The sequence below is a fragment of the Suillus plorans genome (assembly GCF_016647745.1).
Source record: "Suillus plorans strain S12 chromosome Unknown HD556scaffold_16, whole genome shotgun sequence".
Classification (NCBI taxonomy): domain Eukaryota; kingdom Fungi; phylum Basidiomycota; class Agaricomycetes; order Boletales; family Suillaceae; genus Suillus; species Suillus plorans.
The window spans coordinates 171,664-185,643 of NW_024537400.1; the positions used below are offsets into that span (position 1 = coordinate 171,664).

At 48.7% G+C, this 13,980-nt stretch overlaps 5 protein-coding genes across 5 annotated transcripts; 3 read left to right on the forward strand and 2 right to left on the reverse strand.

Moving 5' to 3' along the window:
- Positions 1-729: 729 nt before the first annotated feature.
- HD556DRAFT_1233592 (uncharacterized protein) lies at positions 730-2,074 on the forward strand (the record flags this gene model as incomplete). Its single annotated transcript, XM_041297608.1, has 7 exons — positions 730-799; positions 866-984; positions 1,041-1,202; positions 1,270-1,345; positions 1,404-1,532; positions 1,581-1,768; positions 1,823-2,074. The coding sequence occupies 7 exons, from the start codon at positions 730-732 to the stop codon at positions 2,072-2,074; spliced, it is 996 nt and encodes a 331-aa protein (XP_041162461.1).
- Positions 2,075-6,436: 4,362 nt separating this feature from the next.
- On the forward strand, positions 6,437-7,157 carry HD556DRAFT_1440910 (uncharacterized protein; the record flags this gene model as incomplete). Its single annotated transcript, XM_041306188.1, has 4 exons — positions 6,437-6,523; positions 6,578-6,771; positions 6,842-6,905; positions 6,972-7,157. 4 exons carry the CDS (start codon positions 6,437-6,439, stop codon positions 7,155-7,157), a joined length of 531 nt encoding a protein of 176 aa, XP_041162462.1.
- Positions 7,158-9,044: 1,887 nt separating this feature from the next.
- HD556DRAFT_1233386 (uncharacterized protein) lies at positions 9,045-10,481 on the reverse strand (the record flags this gene model as incomplete). The annotated part of the gene is made up of 4 exons (XM_041297589.1): positions 9,045-9,528; positions 9,651-9,844; positions 9,897-10,093; positions 10,163-10,481. 4 exons carry the CDS (start codon positions 10,479-10,481, stop codon positions 9,045-9,047), a joined length of 1,194 nt encoding a protein of 397 aa, XP_041162463.1.
- A 1,213-nt stretch (positions 10,482-11,694) lies between these two features.
- Positions 11,695-12,526, forward strand: HD556DRAFT_1440912 (uncharacterized protein; the record flags this gene model as incomplete). Its single annotated transcript, XM_041306189.1, has 4 exons — positions 11,695-11,786; positions 11,838-11,882; positions 11,936-11,947; positions 11,998-12,526. The coding sequence occupies 4 exons, from the start codon at positions 11,695-11,697 to the stop codon at positions 12,524-12,526; spliced, it is 678 nt and encodes a 225-aa protein (XP_041162464.1).
- An 857-nt stretch (positions 12,527-13,383) lies between these two features.
- On the reverse strand, positions 13,384-13,874 carry HD556DRAFT_1306520 (uncharacterized protein; the record flags this gene model as incomplete). Its single annotated transcript, XM_041299922.1, has 2 exons — positions 13,384-13,648; positions 13,702-13,874. The coding sequence occupies 2 exons, from the start codon at positions 13,872-13,874 to the stop codon at positions 13,384-13,386; spliced, it is 438 nt and encodes a 145-aa protein (XP_041162465.1).
- Positions 13,875-13,980: the final 106 nt, after the last annotated feature.

Consider the following 13,980-nt stretch of genomic DNA (forward strand, 5'->3'; position numbering starts at 1 on the left):
GCGCGCAAGCGTAACGACCCGCAGCGTAGTTTTGACGTAAATGCGAGGAACGCGCGCGGTACCAACAGGTGTGGGACTAAATGGTGATGTGCGTTTTGGGCTGTTGCAGCCATAGAGGCAAATGGAACGGCCTGGCGGTGATGATGGCCGTAAGGTTCCGTGTATCTGATCCTGCATTTGAAATTTGAAGCCTAGCATCCTACTCATTCTTATTATCATTCCAGAGATTTCTGCTGTGTTGTATTGCGACAGTCGTGTAGCATAATTGATCATCACAGGGTAGACAGCCTCGCCGTATCAGACTTTCTTTCCAAACCTGATGCACGCAGACCTGAAATATCACCCGAACTTTGTGCAGACTAATCCAGAAGAGGTGCATCTTGCGGCCGCAACCGAGATTGTCTAGTCTCAAGTAAGAAGGAAGTTATACTCTTTCGGTACCAATGCGATACTAAAATCCCTTCAAGATCAGCCTATCTGTGAAATCCATTGAGACGCAACAAGCTATGTTTTGCTACCAGATCCATCATCAAGCTCCGCCTGCATCAGCGGGTTAGATTGTGCTACAGAATGCTACAGAGCGCTCTGTAGCACTCTGTAATGAATTACGTTTCCCTGATGCTGATGGTTCAGTGATCCCATACCCATGATAACGCAATTCGTTTCTATATAACGTGTATACCAAACTGACGAAGATGTACACACCGCTGCACATTCCCAGTTTTCGCCATGACTTCAAATGGTATCCCGTTAGATACCGGCGCTTTAATGTCAGCTGTGCTGGAAGGCATTTTATACGGTGAGCATCGCGCATCAGGTTTATTCGTCAAATCTCCATCAAACTAAAGTCAACTCACCTCCCCAGGCTTTTCAGTGCTCATGTTTATGGGCACCATGTGGTCTTTGACCTACAAACGGCATGTGCGAGACATCAATCGCCCAATCGTCATAGTGGCTATTCTGCTGTTGTTATTGAGTACCGCAGTGAGTCCCTCTCGCTTTTTACGTCTGCGGCATGGCCTTTTCTGAGATTCATCAAGCACATTGCCGTGGGCATTGTTCGTGTGGAAGATGGACTGGTGAAGTATCGCGACACGTACCCAGGCGGGCCAGCAGCATTCTTCGCAGACGTTTCGCAAGAAACGTACGTGATAAAGGATGCATTATACGTCCTGCAAACTCTACTTGCTGATGGAGTTGTGGTAGGTTCATACTTTGATCTGCAAGTCTAGGACCGTGAGCTCATAGAAGTGTTTTGCCTGGTAAAAGATTTATCGCTGCTATATTGTTTGGCAATCCGTTTGGGTGATCATCCTACCAGGCATGCTGTGGTGTAGCGTCGCAGGTAAGGCCGCAACGATGCTCAGCTTGAGGAAGTTGTATGATCTGATGTTGCTTCACAGTCACTGGGGTCAGTGTGGTCTACAGTGTTTCGCAATCCAGCTCCGGTGCTAGCGTCTTTACCCAAGAATTTTCGAGGTGGATCATAGCGTTCTTTATCTCGACTGTTGTAGCCAATGTATTGAGTTCAGGTAAGCTCATTTCTGCGAGCGCGATGCAGAGGCTCTGAATGTGTCCAGGATTAATAGCATATCGAATATGGGGGATTGAACGTCAGATCGCTACAATTCGCACTAGTACGAAGGGCACTATGATGCCAATAATACACGTGCTCATGGATGCCGCTGTTTTGTACTCGGTGACACTTATCACCGCATTTATCTGTTTCATCTGCTCGAGCAATGGAGATTTTGTCATGATGGACTTGGTAATCCCTCCTTTAACGCTTGTTATCGAAACACACTGAACTATGATCAACTAGGTGATGCCGATCATATCGATTGCCTTCTATATGGTGCTTATTCGCATCGCCATCAATAGACATCGTAGTCACCTCTCAACTGTAGGGACGATTACTGAGACGCGGCAATCGGGCGATCTGCAGCAGTATCCTATGCAGCCCCTGCAATCCCATATACCACGATTTACGCGCAGTTACAATACTTCAGCGTACGAAATAGAGAATGAACACCCGTCAGGGAGGAGGTCACCTACTCGGACGTTGGCAAAGTAGAGATCAATATCAGGGCCGAATGTGAGGTAAATGGCTAGAGCCTCCCAAGTGAACCATCATAATCCTATCCCCCTTACTCACGTTTATTGAAGATTCTCCAAATTTTCAGAATGAAGACTCGATGGCAGAAAAGACTTCACGCTTTCAATACCATCCCGCCCCCCAAATTGCCATGCAACGCAGAATCGGAGGAAGGGCATAGGGGTTCCTTCTCCCATGGTCGACTCGGACTAGGGAGGAGAAGCTATCCATGTTTCCGAGGAAAGGGAAGACGTCAGGTCATGTGTCCAATTGTAGCTTCTGGGAGCGGACATCCTGATAGCTATTCTAAAATTTCGAGAAGATATTGTGGGCAAGCGAGACTGAATCGACCGAGAACTTGAATGGTACTAGTGGACTCGCGCAGGATGGTCCTGAATTACTGATCGACCATTTGAGCAAGAGGGCGTGAGATGTAGGTTGGAGGGGTCATTTCGTTCAATAAGCACCCAGGTCCGAGCGCAAGACGGCGAGCAGGCAGACTCTCCTGGTATCCACTTAATCGATAGCAAGAACTCTTTAATCAGTAGTAAGGTACGTTGCGGAGTTTTAAGCCACTCATCCTCGAGGACCTACGACTGGAAGATGCGCTTTACTTGTCATCGCATTAAACTATGGCATGTTGGTTTTCGTCATACAATACGATCGCCCTGTATGCAAGTGCTGTCCATGTTTGTGTACCCATTGATCATTTCTTCGTCCCCAGGCCTGGGTCTTGAAGCATCGAACAACTTCTCGCACCAATTCCAACTTCAGCACCATGATCCCTGAACAATTTCCCTCGAACTCGGTACCCGATGCACCTTCCTTGTGTGCATTTGGTTATTCAGTTGCCCTCAACTCCACTGGTACCTTTATTGGTCAAGAATGTCGACGTCCGAAGCCTCAGAGTCGAACAAGGCCGATGAGACCGAAGCAAAGGGGCAGGATGATGAATAGAATGTCCGAGCGCAAGGAGAGAGAGGCACGACGATGACAGAAGTGACGTCGGGGCCGAAAACTACCAAGTATCAATGTTTTACTTCAATATAACGTTTAGGAACACTTACCGTATAAAACCTATAGCAGAGCCAAACGAGCGCCTGAGTTCTGTTCCCAGATACTGAGACTTCATACCTGTTAGGTACACGCTTCGTCAATGCAGAGTTCTGTTCCCAGATACTGAGACTTCATACCTGTTAGATTCTATCCGCTCCCGTTAACTCCTCTCAAGAGGTTATGAGCCCTGACATGACCACCGATAATACGCTCCCCAGCACTACGTCCTCGTTGTTCAACGTCCCAAAACTTGCCGAAGATGGCACGAATTGGATTACCTACAAGGAGAGAACATTGACAGCGATAAGTGCCCGAGGTTTGATGCGATATGCAGATGGTCGTGCCGTCGAGCCGTTACCCTACCTCATTGGAAAGGTATCGGGGGTGCCGGAAAAGCCGGACAGTTCGATTCCTACTCAGAAGGAGATTGATGAGCGCGATAAGAAAATGGATGAATATGACCACAAGAACTCACTCGTTAAACAGCAAATCTTCAGTACGATTACCGATCGACTGTTGCTGCGCGTCCAGAAGTTCGAGACTGCCTTGGAGGTCTGGGAAGAAATCTGCCAGATCCACGAAGGCAAGACTGAGCTCGTCCAGATCGATTTGCGTCGGCGTTTGCAGGAGACGAGATGCGAGGAGGGAGGAGACGTCAAAGCTCACTTCGCGGAGCTCCTACGTCTGCGCGAGCTACTTGCAGGAATGGGAGCTGGGATCCTCGACACAGATTTCCATGCTATCATCCTCGGTTCCCTACCAGAGTCCTATCACCCGCTACTCTCGTCCATTAACGCGGCAGCCAAAATCACAAAGACGCCATTGTCTTCCTACGAACTAATCAGCATCGTTACAGAAGAATACGAACACCGTCAGCTTACCGAGAAGCGCCCCAATAAAAGGGGGAGCGCAGGTACTGCGCTCAGCGCAAGGGAGCCTAGAGACAAGGGCAAAAGGTCAGCTACGTCGAGCAAAACGAATGCAGACATTACCTGCTATAATTGTGAACGCAAAGGTCACTATAAGACCGACTGTTGGAGGCCTGGAGGGGGAAAAGAGGGCCAAGGCCCGAATCAGCAATGGCGTAAGGGTGAGAAGGGTCCCAAAGAGACGGCAAACTCAGCCGCAGAGTCCGGGTCCCAGGACCAATACGCATTCGTATCGTCCGACTTGGCAAGCATAGCCAGGGACCTCAGGGTGCCCCTCGACCGACGAGGTGCCATCGAAGACTCTGGCGCCACCTCTCACTTCTGCCCAGACTGGGCAAAATTCTCCAACTTCACCCCCATATCCCCCCAGGACATCCACACGGCGGATGGCTCAAGTCTGAGCGCCATAGGTCGAGGAGACGTCGAGCTAGAACTGCCACTTGGTGAGAAGCGCACGAAAGTGACGCTGAAGAACGCGTTGTACGCACCGGCCATGGCGTTCACCCTAATCTCCACGAATCGCATTGCAGCGGCCGGCATGGCCGTCCTTTTTGAAGGGCGCATGTGCAAAGTCTTGTCCCAGGGCCCGAAACGTCGAGTCATCGCGGAAATTCCGCAGGTGGAGGGTCTTTATAGCATAGCAGCGGGAAGGTCAGGTCAGCACCATGCAAACATTGCCAAGGGAAAACTTACTGTGAGTGAGTTGCACCGGGTGCTGGGGCACGTCTCCCAGCCTGCAGTGCTCGAGGCCGTGAAAAAAGGTCTCGTCGTGGGCATCATGCTGGACAGTGACTCCAAGCCGGAGTTCTGCGACACGTGCGTCAAAGCCAAGTCAGCGAGGAAACCCTTCCCGAACGAAAGTCATAGCCGGGCACGCACCTATGGAGAGCTAGTCCATACGGACCTATGGGGCCCCGCACAGACTGCCAGCTTGGGCGGATGCCGATACTATATCACCTTCACAGATGATTTCACGCGTCAGACGAAGATCCAGTTCTTGAAGCTAAAGAGCGAGGCACTCACCGCCTTCAAGGCCTATGAGGCCTGGCTCACACGCCAAACTCCAGGCGTCCAGCTCCGCAGGGTCCGGTCAGATCGTGGGGGAGAGTATCTAAGTGCGGAGTTCGATGAGTATTTGAGTCAGCGTGGCATTGAGCGACAACTGACGACTCACGACTCACCACAGCAAAACGGAGTAGCCGAGAGGCTAAACCGCACTCTCGTCGAGCACGCCAGGGCCATGTTGCTGGCGAAGGACCTCCCCAAGTACCTATGGGCAGAGGCCGTCAATTACGCCACCTGGCTAAAGAATCGCCTACCGTCTAGGGCGACTCCAGGTGTGACTCCATTTGAGCTGGTCACGAAGACCAAGCCCAACCTCTCCCAGGCTAGGGAATTCGGAGCCAGGATCTTTGTGCACCTTGAGGGCGCTGGGAAGTTGGAGGCCAAGGCGGAGGAGGCAGTTTTTGTGGGGATGGACACCCAGAGCAAAGCCTACCGGGTATATTGGCCGGGTAAGAGCCGTGTTTCCGTCGAGCGCAATGTCACCTTTGCGCCTAATGAGGTGACAGTGGCCAGGGATCCCCTGAACGAGGGGGAGTCCATCGTCATGCGGCACGACGAATATGATAGTAGCAACAGTAATAACTCACCTGTCGTTCAGCCTATCCCACCACCTGCTACCCCAGCCAGAATCCAAACTCCACGTCCATCAACCCCACCTCCAGCTCCAAGGTCCACCCACACCAGACCACCTCCAGGATATTATGCGGCCCTCAATGAGGGGGAGACCGCGTCCCTAGCCTTAGATTCCCTAATGGAGGCGTCAGCGTTAGACCTCCTGGATGAACAGGCGCACATTCACCTTGCTTTGGCTGCTGCAGAGCCGGAACCCAGCCTGCAACAAGCTTTAAATGGTCCTGATGGAGTGGAGTGGCAAGAAGCGCTAGATTACGAAATAAGTCAGCTCGAGAAGTTAGGTATGTGGGAAGTTGTTGACCCACCTCGAGGCGCCAACATCATACCTTCCCATTACGTCTTGGCGACCAAATGTGGACCCGACGGAGAAAAGTTGAAGCTCCGGGCATGCCTCGTCGCAAACGGCCAGAGACAGAAGTTTGGGGTCGACTATTTCGACATGTTCGCCCCCACCAGGTAGGGAACTGCACGGGTACGGGTAACCCGCACGGGTCACGGGTACGGGTACCGCTGGGGTACGGGTACGGGTCTGAGATCATGATACCCCTACCCCTACCTGTACCCGCGCTGTGGGTATCAGTCAAGGTTTGCACTCTTTGTTTGATGCTTTGGCGCATATGCTTATGTTATATTGTTTGCTCTTGTTAGATTCTAAAGGATGCCACGACACTCAACCGGTACTATCAGACCATCTTCTTCAACACAACACCTATTGTCAAGTCCCACAGCTGAAGTCTATTGTCATGTGAGTTGTCCTTGATCATTCTTGCTTGTCTTTACTCCCTGCTCGTTTTCTCAGACCTCCACTGCACCCTCTCATACATTGCGCGCACCCTCTCATATCCCGCGCACCCTCTTGTACATCCGGCACACCCTCTCGCACCTCTCAGACCTCCACCCTCTCATACATCGCACGCACCCTCTCGTACATCCTGCGCACCCCTCTCATGGCTCCAATCCACCCTCTCGTACATCCAGTGCACGCTCTCATGAGTCCGTTGATCCTCATTCAAGCAAAAGCCATGCTGATCCGAGTCGTTGCCCACTGTTCACAGTTGGTCAGTCCGTCAATCCTCGTTCAGGCAAGAGCCATGCTGATCCGAGTCGTTGCCCACCGTTTGCAGACTGTGAGTCCGTCGATCCTCATTCGAGCAAGAGCCATGCTGATCCATGTCGTCGCCCACCGTTTGCAGTTTGCGACGTTCCCAATGCGACGGACACCATGCGCGAATGCCCAGCGCGTGCCAGCAAATTTGCCCGTGCCTCCACTCCTCCTTCTTGTGCCATCCACATATGTTCGAGTCACGTCAGCATTCACTGACGTGTGCTGGACATATGTGCTAAGCACTGGCGGTGATACCTATGGTACCCACGGGTAAACCCTGCACGGGTGCGGGTACGGGTCTGAGCTTGTTGTACCCGCCGAAAACCCGTACCCGTCAGAGCGGGTACGGGTTTTTGCCGGGTGCGGGTGCGGGTATGGCCTCCAATACCCGGGGGTTTACCCGTGCAGTTCCCTACCACCAGGCCATACTGTAAGAATGATACATTAAATACCTACAATTGTAGATGAAATGGGATACAATAATTACTGAAGTCCATAGATACCTATCATTGTAGGGCTGATATATCAATGGAGGATCCTGTCAGGACACTCCCATAATAATCTCACACCCCTAATTTTCGCATTTTTGACCACCTACTGTGGGAATTTCCCCACAACACTTAAAAATAGATTGCTTCTCCACATTTTCGCATTTTTAGCCACCCCACTACACCTAAAACATCACCCATTTTGGGAATCTCCACAATATCAATTATTCCCACACCCTCCCCACCTCACTGCAGCTTCACCACCACACCACAATAGGTCCCCTCTTGTATCTAAGTAGTAGTTTGGTATATATATGTACAATATAATGTAATAGACCGCTTTTTTTGCTTATTTGTGTGCCTGCTCCTCCTCTAGAGGCCATTTAACATATGTTAGAGTAAAGAACACTTTCGCACTTTTGCCCCTTTGGTGGGAAAGTGTTCTATTATATTCAAAACATGTTTATGAGCATATATGAGTATATTCCCATCTTTATTTGACCCCCTGAAGCGTCCTACATCAATAGATATAGCACATATGCAAGAAAACACAGAATATGTTCCTATTTAATTATTTCTAGGTGGACAGACTTGGAAAAATTATTCCCAGTATCTATTCAACAATATGAACAATGTATCAGGAGCCCAGGACCATGGGATAATTCCCTGTTGCATGGTGTGCCCCCCCTCTCCTGGTGGTTTACCCCCTGTGAAATTTTTTCCTGCAGGACCGGACCTTAATTGAGGTGAGGGGTCTATTTCTATGTATATTTGGAGTAGATCTATCATATAGCTGGCCAAGAACACACATAGGATCCTGCTACAAGAACAAAAACATAGAAAATCTCACTTTTGACACTTTTGATGTTTTTTAGTATCTTACTCTTGCATAAATAACCATCCCTGCTCACATATTATCAGTAGTACATTCACACATATGTTCTATGCCAAGGATCAGCCCTACATAGGCGCAAATTTGATATCTGATGTACAGGGGGTATTTCTACTGATAGGAAACCTACAGAGTAATCCAGCCTGTGATAAGTGATCAGATACCTGGGATACCTCTTATATATGTCCCTAATGATGGACTTGAAGTTTTAGAAAGATCAGTGAAGGACTGACTGAATGACAAGTAAAATGACATATGTGTGAAAAGTGACAATTGACATCTTTTGACACAAAGTCACATTTATATATGGTACAGGGCAAAGATTTCATTGAAAATATGTAGGATATATGATAGACTACTAAATGAACCTATGCTACATACTGCCCTGAGGTTAAAGGGTGATGGAAGGAATGTGGTGTATATTTGAGTTGACCCAGCATTAAAGCACCTGTGACTCCCACTTAACGACCGTAATTATAGTTGATAATAGATGGGATTCGCACCTGTAAGACAAGGCGGATATAAGCGATCAGAGCCTCCTCTGATATCTCTTGAATAGCGAGGGACTTTATATAGCGCTGTAGGATTAAGAGCTAAGTGCCGCCGGCATATCGGTAAATGCCGCGACGTGTTCCTGACGTCGCTTAAGGTGCCGGACTTTCGAGTTCGCTGTGCGACACGATGAGCTCGAGTATCTCGCGATGACGTGGATGGATTGATGGCGCATTTTGCGCAAGTGAACATTAAAATACGTAAACTAGAGTAAGGCTATGTAATACTACTATTCATCCTCGTTAGACGACTCTACGAATTCAGCACTTTTGGGGGCGTCCCGAAGCTGAGCGGAGGTCACCTTTGTTCTCTTCGATGACCTTGCATTCTCCTTGTTTGTTGTGGGCGGAACCTTGCGCTTCCGAGCTACTCCAGCATCCGAACGCTTCTTTCGCAGCTTGCGAACCACCTCCCCAGCTGACCGGCGCGCATCAAGTTCAGCTGTGTGAGCCTTGACTTCCGCAGGCGATAGAGTGGTCCAGTAGCACATTCGAGCCTTGAGTGCGTCCCGAAGTCTACGAATGTCACCCACGGTGCCGATATTTGAAGGGCTGGTGAAGTTAACACCCTGGGGCCATCCTACAAGGCGTACCCCATAGGTTTCGACGATGGCTGTTTCGTAGTTGCTGTAGTTCATCATGATATCTTTTTTGCCGGTTACTGAGACTGTAAATGATGTTAGATTGAAACAGCGAGTGCAAGCAATGTCATTACTCACCCAGCCCGCGGAGGATCATTTTCCGTACCTGCTTCCGTACGGCCTCCAAAGAGTCACGTTCATTGAGATCTGTAGCACAGTGAACAAAGATACAAAGATAATGTGAATCAGAAGGACTTACTTTGATCCTGCGTGCATGCCCATTGTTCGTATTGCCTGAGAAAGTCAGCCATGGGGTGCTCATACACATCCTCCCAAAAATCTTCAGAATTATCCGTGCCGTGCATCGTGCTTTGAATGGTGTCGTTGATGTGACCGCGGACGACAAATAGCGTTCCATAGACTCCGGTCCGAACTCGCAGATCATCTAGCTGCAAAGAAAAAAGATGAATTCAGTTGATTCCTGTTAAGATTCAAACTTACCTCTTTGACGATCCTATCCGTCGTGGCTACAACATCTCGCGCAGCTGCCTGATTGTTTGCCCGAACACTGACACCTTTTCTTTCACGATGCTCCTCAAGCGCTGCAATGTAAGCTTCCTTCTGTTCCCTCGTCAGGTCTTTTGTTTCGGGGTCAGTGATGACCATCTCGCGGAGTTCGGCCATTGAGTATCGAGAGCCTGTGGGTCGATCTAGTTGAGACAAGATAAGTTTCGTGACTCCATTGAGTTAAGAAATATTCGACTTACCCGCATTCATCTCTTTTGCCTTGGCATGAATAAGTGCGTGGATCAATTGACTCTTGCGTGAGGTGCGATAATGCGTGTGATTGCTGATGATGTCATTGATTTGCTTCGGAGTAATGTGATGAGCGAGTGCGAGTGCTTCAATCTGTGTCTTCTGTGCGTCCAGATATCCAGCAACTGCATCATGTAAGCGTTTCGTTCTCTCAATCTTCTGATCCCTCTTAATCTTTCGAGATGCCTTTTGTGCATCTGTTAGTCGAGGTGGTGGCGTCCGAGGGCGGATAATTGCTCGTGTTGGGTTCCGCGCTGCCCAGGAGGACATGTTTGCCTCACGGAGTGACTTCGGCATCTCTCCACTCGTGTCCGGCACCTCTCTTTCGGTAGGACTCCATGAGCCATCATCATGACTTGAAGTTCCAAAAGGTTGAGGTGACGGTGTGCGAGCAGGGGGGAGCTCTGGAAGGGTTGGGATATCTGTTTGAATGTTCGTGGCTGGTATGTCGTGGGTAAGAGCTTCGATTTCGTCCCTAGTAAGCTGCATCATGTATAGGGATGGGTCGTCCCAGTTGATCCTGTTGATTGAATGAAAATTGCCATTGGCATCGAAATCGTCGACTCCATAGAGGCCACTCATACTGGGGGCTGTAGGTAGAAAATACGTGGGCACAGATACAACTTCAAATTTTGGCGGATGGTACAGATGAAACAATACACACCGCATCGCACGCGTCCTGCCATTTCACGCCATTTTGTCAAAAAAAATTTCGCATAGATCGGTGTAAGATCTTGAACTCGGCAAGTACATATTAGTGAAGGCACGAATGCTGATCGAGACATACCTTCAATATTAACGGTAGTATGAGGGAGGGACGCAACAGATTCATCTATGTTAATACTGGTACAATGAAGGAGGGAGGTAATTGATTTATCGATGTTAATGCCAGTTTGATGAGCGAGGTTGACAATGTAGAAGTTGGTTTGATGAGTGAGGAGCAGTGGGATCGGCACAGAGGTGTGCTTACTAATCTGAGTTGTTGGTCCAAGTTTGAGCCACTGCGTGTGGCCTGCTTCAAGCGGTCTTCCCTCAGCCCTCTAGACATTAAGTTGATTAGTGTGAACAGGATAGCGGTTGGCATTTGGACTCTGCAATGGGGGTCGCAGGGGAGAATAGTGTTTGTCTAGATGAATATATCAAAAGGTATGCGGAACATTCGCATCTCATTGACCTGGCTTGTGACATTTCTACAGATACAAGTCTATCACAGTGAACTCCTGCCGTGCTCTTTGGTCTGTCTCTGGTAGCCTTGGCAAACATATTCAAATGTACGAGTTCTTTGTTTCCTAGCTACATTGACCCGGCTCATTAATCAGATTGGCATGTACCTTGATAAATATTTGCCCATCAATGAATTTTGATGCCAGAACATATCTCGATCATCGCCAGCTGTCGATATCTGATGGTAGGTTGTCTCTTACTCTTTCCCGCTGAACTATGGTAAGCACGATTCTTCTCATTGAATCTTCCTGTCTAACTTATGTATTCAAAGGGACATTCGACTCGGGGGAGATCTCGTAGCTCATCATCCAGGCAGCATGTGGCTACACAACGTTGGCTTTCCAAGCCAGGGTAGGTCAATCTGTTCGAGTCGCTGAAAAATCTGCTCACAACGCTGCGCAGAGTTCGAGAAGCCCAAAACGCCAAAGCTCGTGCTCGAGTAGCTCTGTGAGTTCGTCCCTCATGCAATTCTATTGTGCATGCTCACGTGTTTTTTTTAGCAATAGGGCAAGGTAGGACTCGTTTATGTACCTCGGGTGTCAGTCACTCAATAGATCCACAGGAAGAATAAAAAACTCGCTGAAGAGCAAAAGGCACCTGTCACATCATCGCTACTTGATGATGGCTGCGAAGACCCACAGTCAGCGTGTGAAGAACTGTCCCGCAATGACAGTTGGGACGCCCGCGATGACAGTTGGGACGCCAACGATGATTCAGTGCTCACGATGGAAAACGATCTGCCCTGCACCTGCAACCCTCAAACGCTGGATAACATTGAGATTCAGGTCCGGATGTGGCGAATGGAATGGTTATTATCAGCAGAAGACACGTGGGGTGAAGCATACGAGGAAGCGCTCGCGCATGCTGAGGCGAAGGGGGGACGTGAGGCTAATATTTTCTTGGATCAATGTGCGCAGCATGTTTCAGAGGGGAGGATGATTTTGGATAGTATCCGGGAGGTTGTACACACCAACTGCCCTTATTGCAGGCAGCGCCTCAAGTACGACAGCATTCTATTGTACGATTTGCTCGTCTCCCTGATGTCAGAGATAAAATTCATCGAGGTTAAACTAGATACATCGATACTGTAGACTGATTATAGTATTCAATTCATCACCACTGGCAGGATCAACATGCGCACTTGACTTTGATAAGTTTTAATATCATTATACACCATCCACCATAGCGAACGCATGGCGAACATAGTATGAGCATAGTGAACCTATAACGAACCATAGCGTACATGTAGCGAACATAGGTGTAATGATGCTTGGGCTTGTGAATGCAATGCTGTTGGAAAATATTGAACAAGGCGAAATGTTTATTTGACAGAGGCAAGTATGTACGCTCAACACGAAGCTGAAAAAATGTTGTGGTGCTTTGTGAAACGTTTATGACCACTTACAACTAGCGAACATATATCGAACATTGGTGTGCGGAGGCTCGGGCCCGTGAACACAACACTATCAGAAAATATTGAAAAAAGTGAAATATTTATTAGGCAGAGGCAGACATACATACTTGACCCGAAGCTGAAATAATGTTGTGGTGGTTGTGTGGAACGTTTATGACTACGGCGGGACTGTAAGTAGTTTCGATGCGTGATGCAATTGTGCTAGTGACACTGACCAACATATGCTGATATTCTGTGCATGCTGCACTGCTACACTATTTAGTGAATATATATTCTGACAAATGCTGCATTAATGGCGCTGGTAGTACATCTAACACTTAGTCACCATTGCAGGATCGTAGAATTAATTCCTAGATCATTGTATACTAGGTTGTATGAACTTGAACTCGCTGGTAGTTACCAGTACTAAGCTTGAGGCACATCACATGGCCGCACAACACAAACGCCAGTAAAATACATTGCGCAATTTCATTTTTTCAAACCAATACATGTACGGTATGCAATCAAAACTAAGTAACAACTATGTAGCAATTGTTAGAGTTGGCTCATTGTCTCCGTCAAGTCCTCAAGCTGCGACCACAGATCATGCGAGTCTGAACTCGCAGATGAGTCTACAGGTGAAGGAATGTTGGGCGAGGACTCTGGAGGGGATGGCCAGAAAGGACCACCTGGCAGTGGAACTGCCCGGACTCTGCCTTCGTCATATTTGACCGCGTATGCAGTCAATGCTTGCTGAAATGACGGGTACCCTTTCTGAACATTACCACTGACGAAATTTGTTCGTTCAGCGACGTCAGCCCTAACCACAACATCAACAATTATTCAACACACGCCAACAGGTACTCGGCTTACCAGCGGTAGAACACACCAACTTCCTGCCCGACTGTTATCGCCCAGAATCCCTCAGGTACCTCATCAGCTCGTGGAGGACGGATATCGCTAGGTTTTAGAACTGCTGTGACTTGGCAGGGTGTCTGGGTGACCGTTTGCAAAGCCTGAGGCTGGGGGTGGGGTGGGGTAGACATGCGAGGTGGGGTAGGAGGAATGGGCACTGTTTTTTTGGGGAAAGAACGAGTGCTGGAACATCTGGATTGCGGGAGCGATGATCTTGACAGTGTGATAGACTCTTCA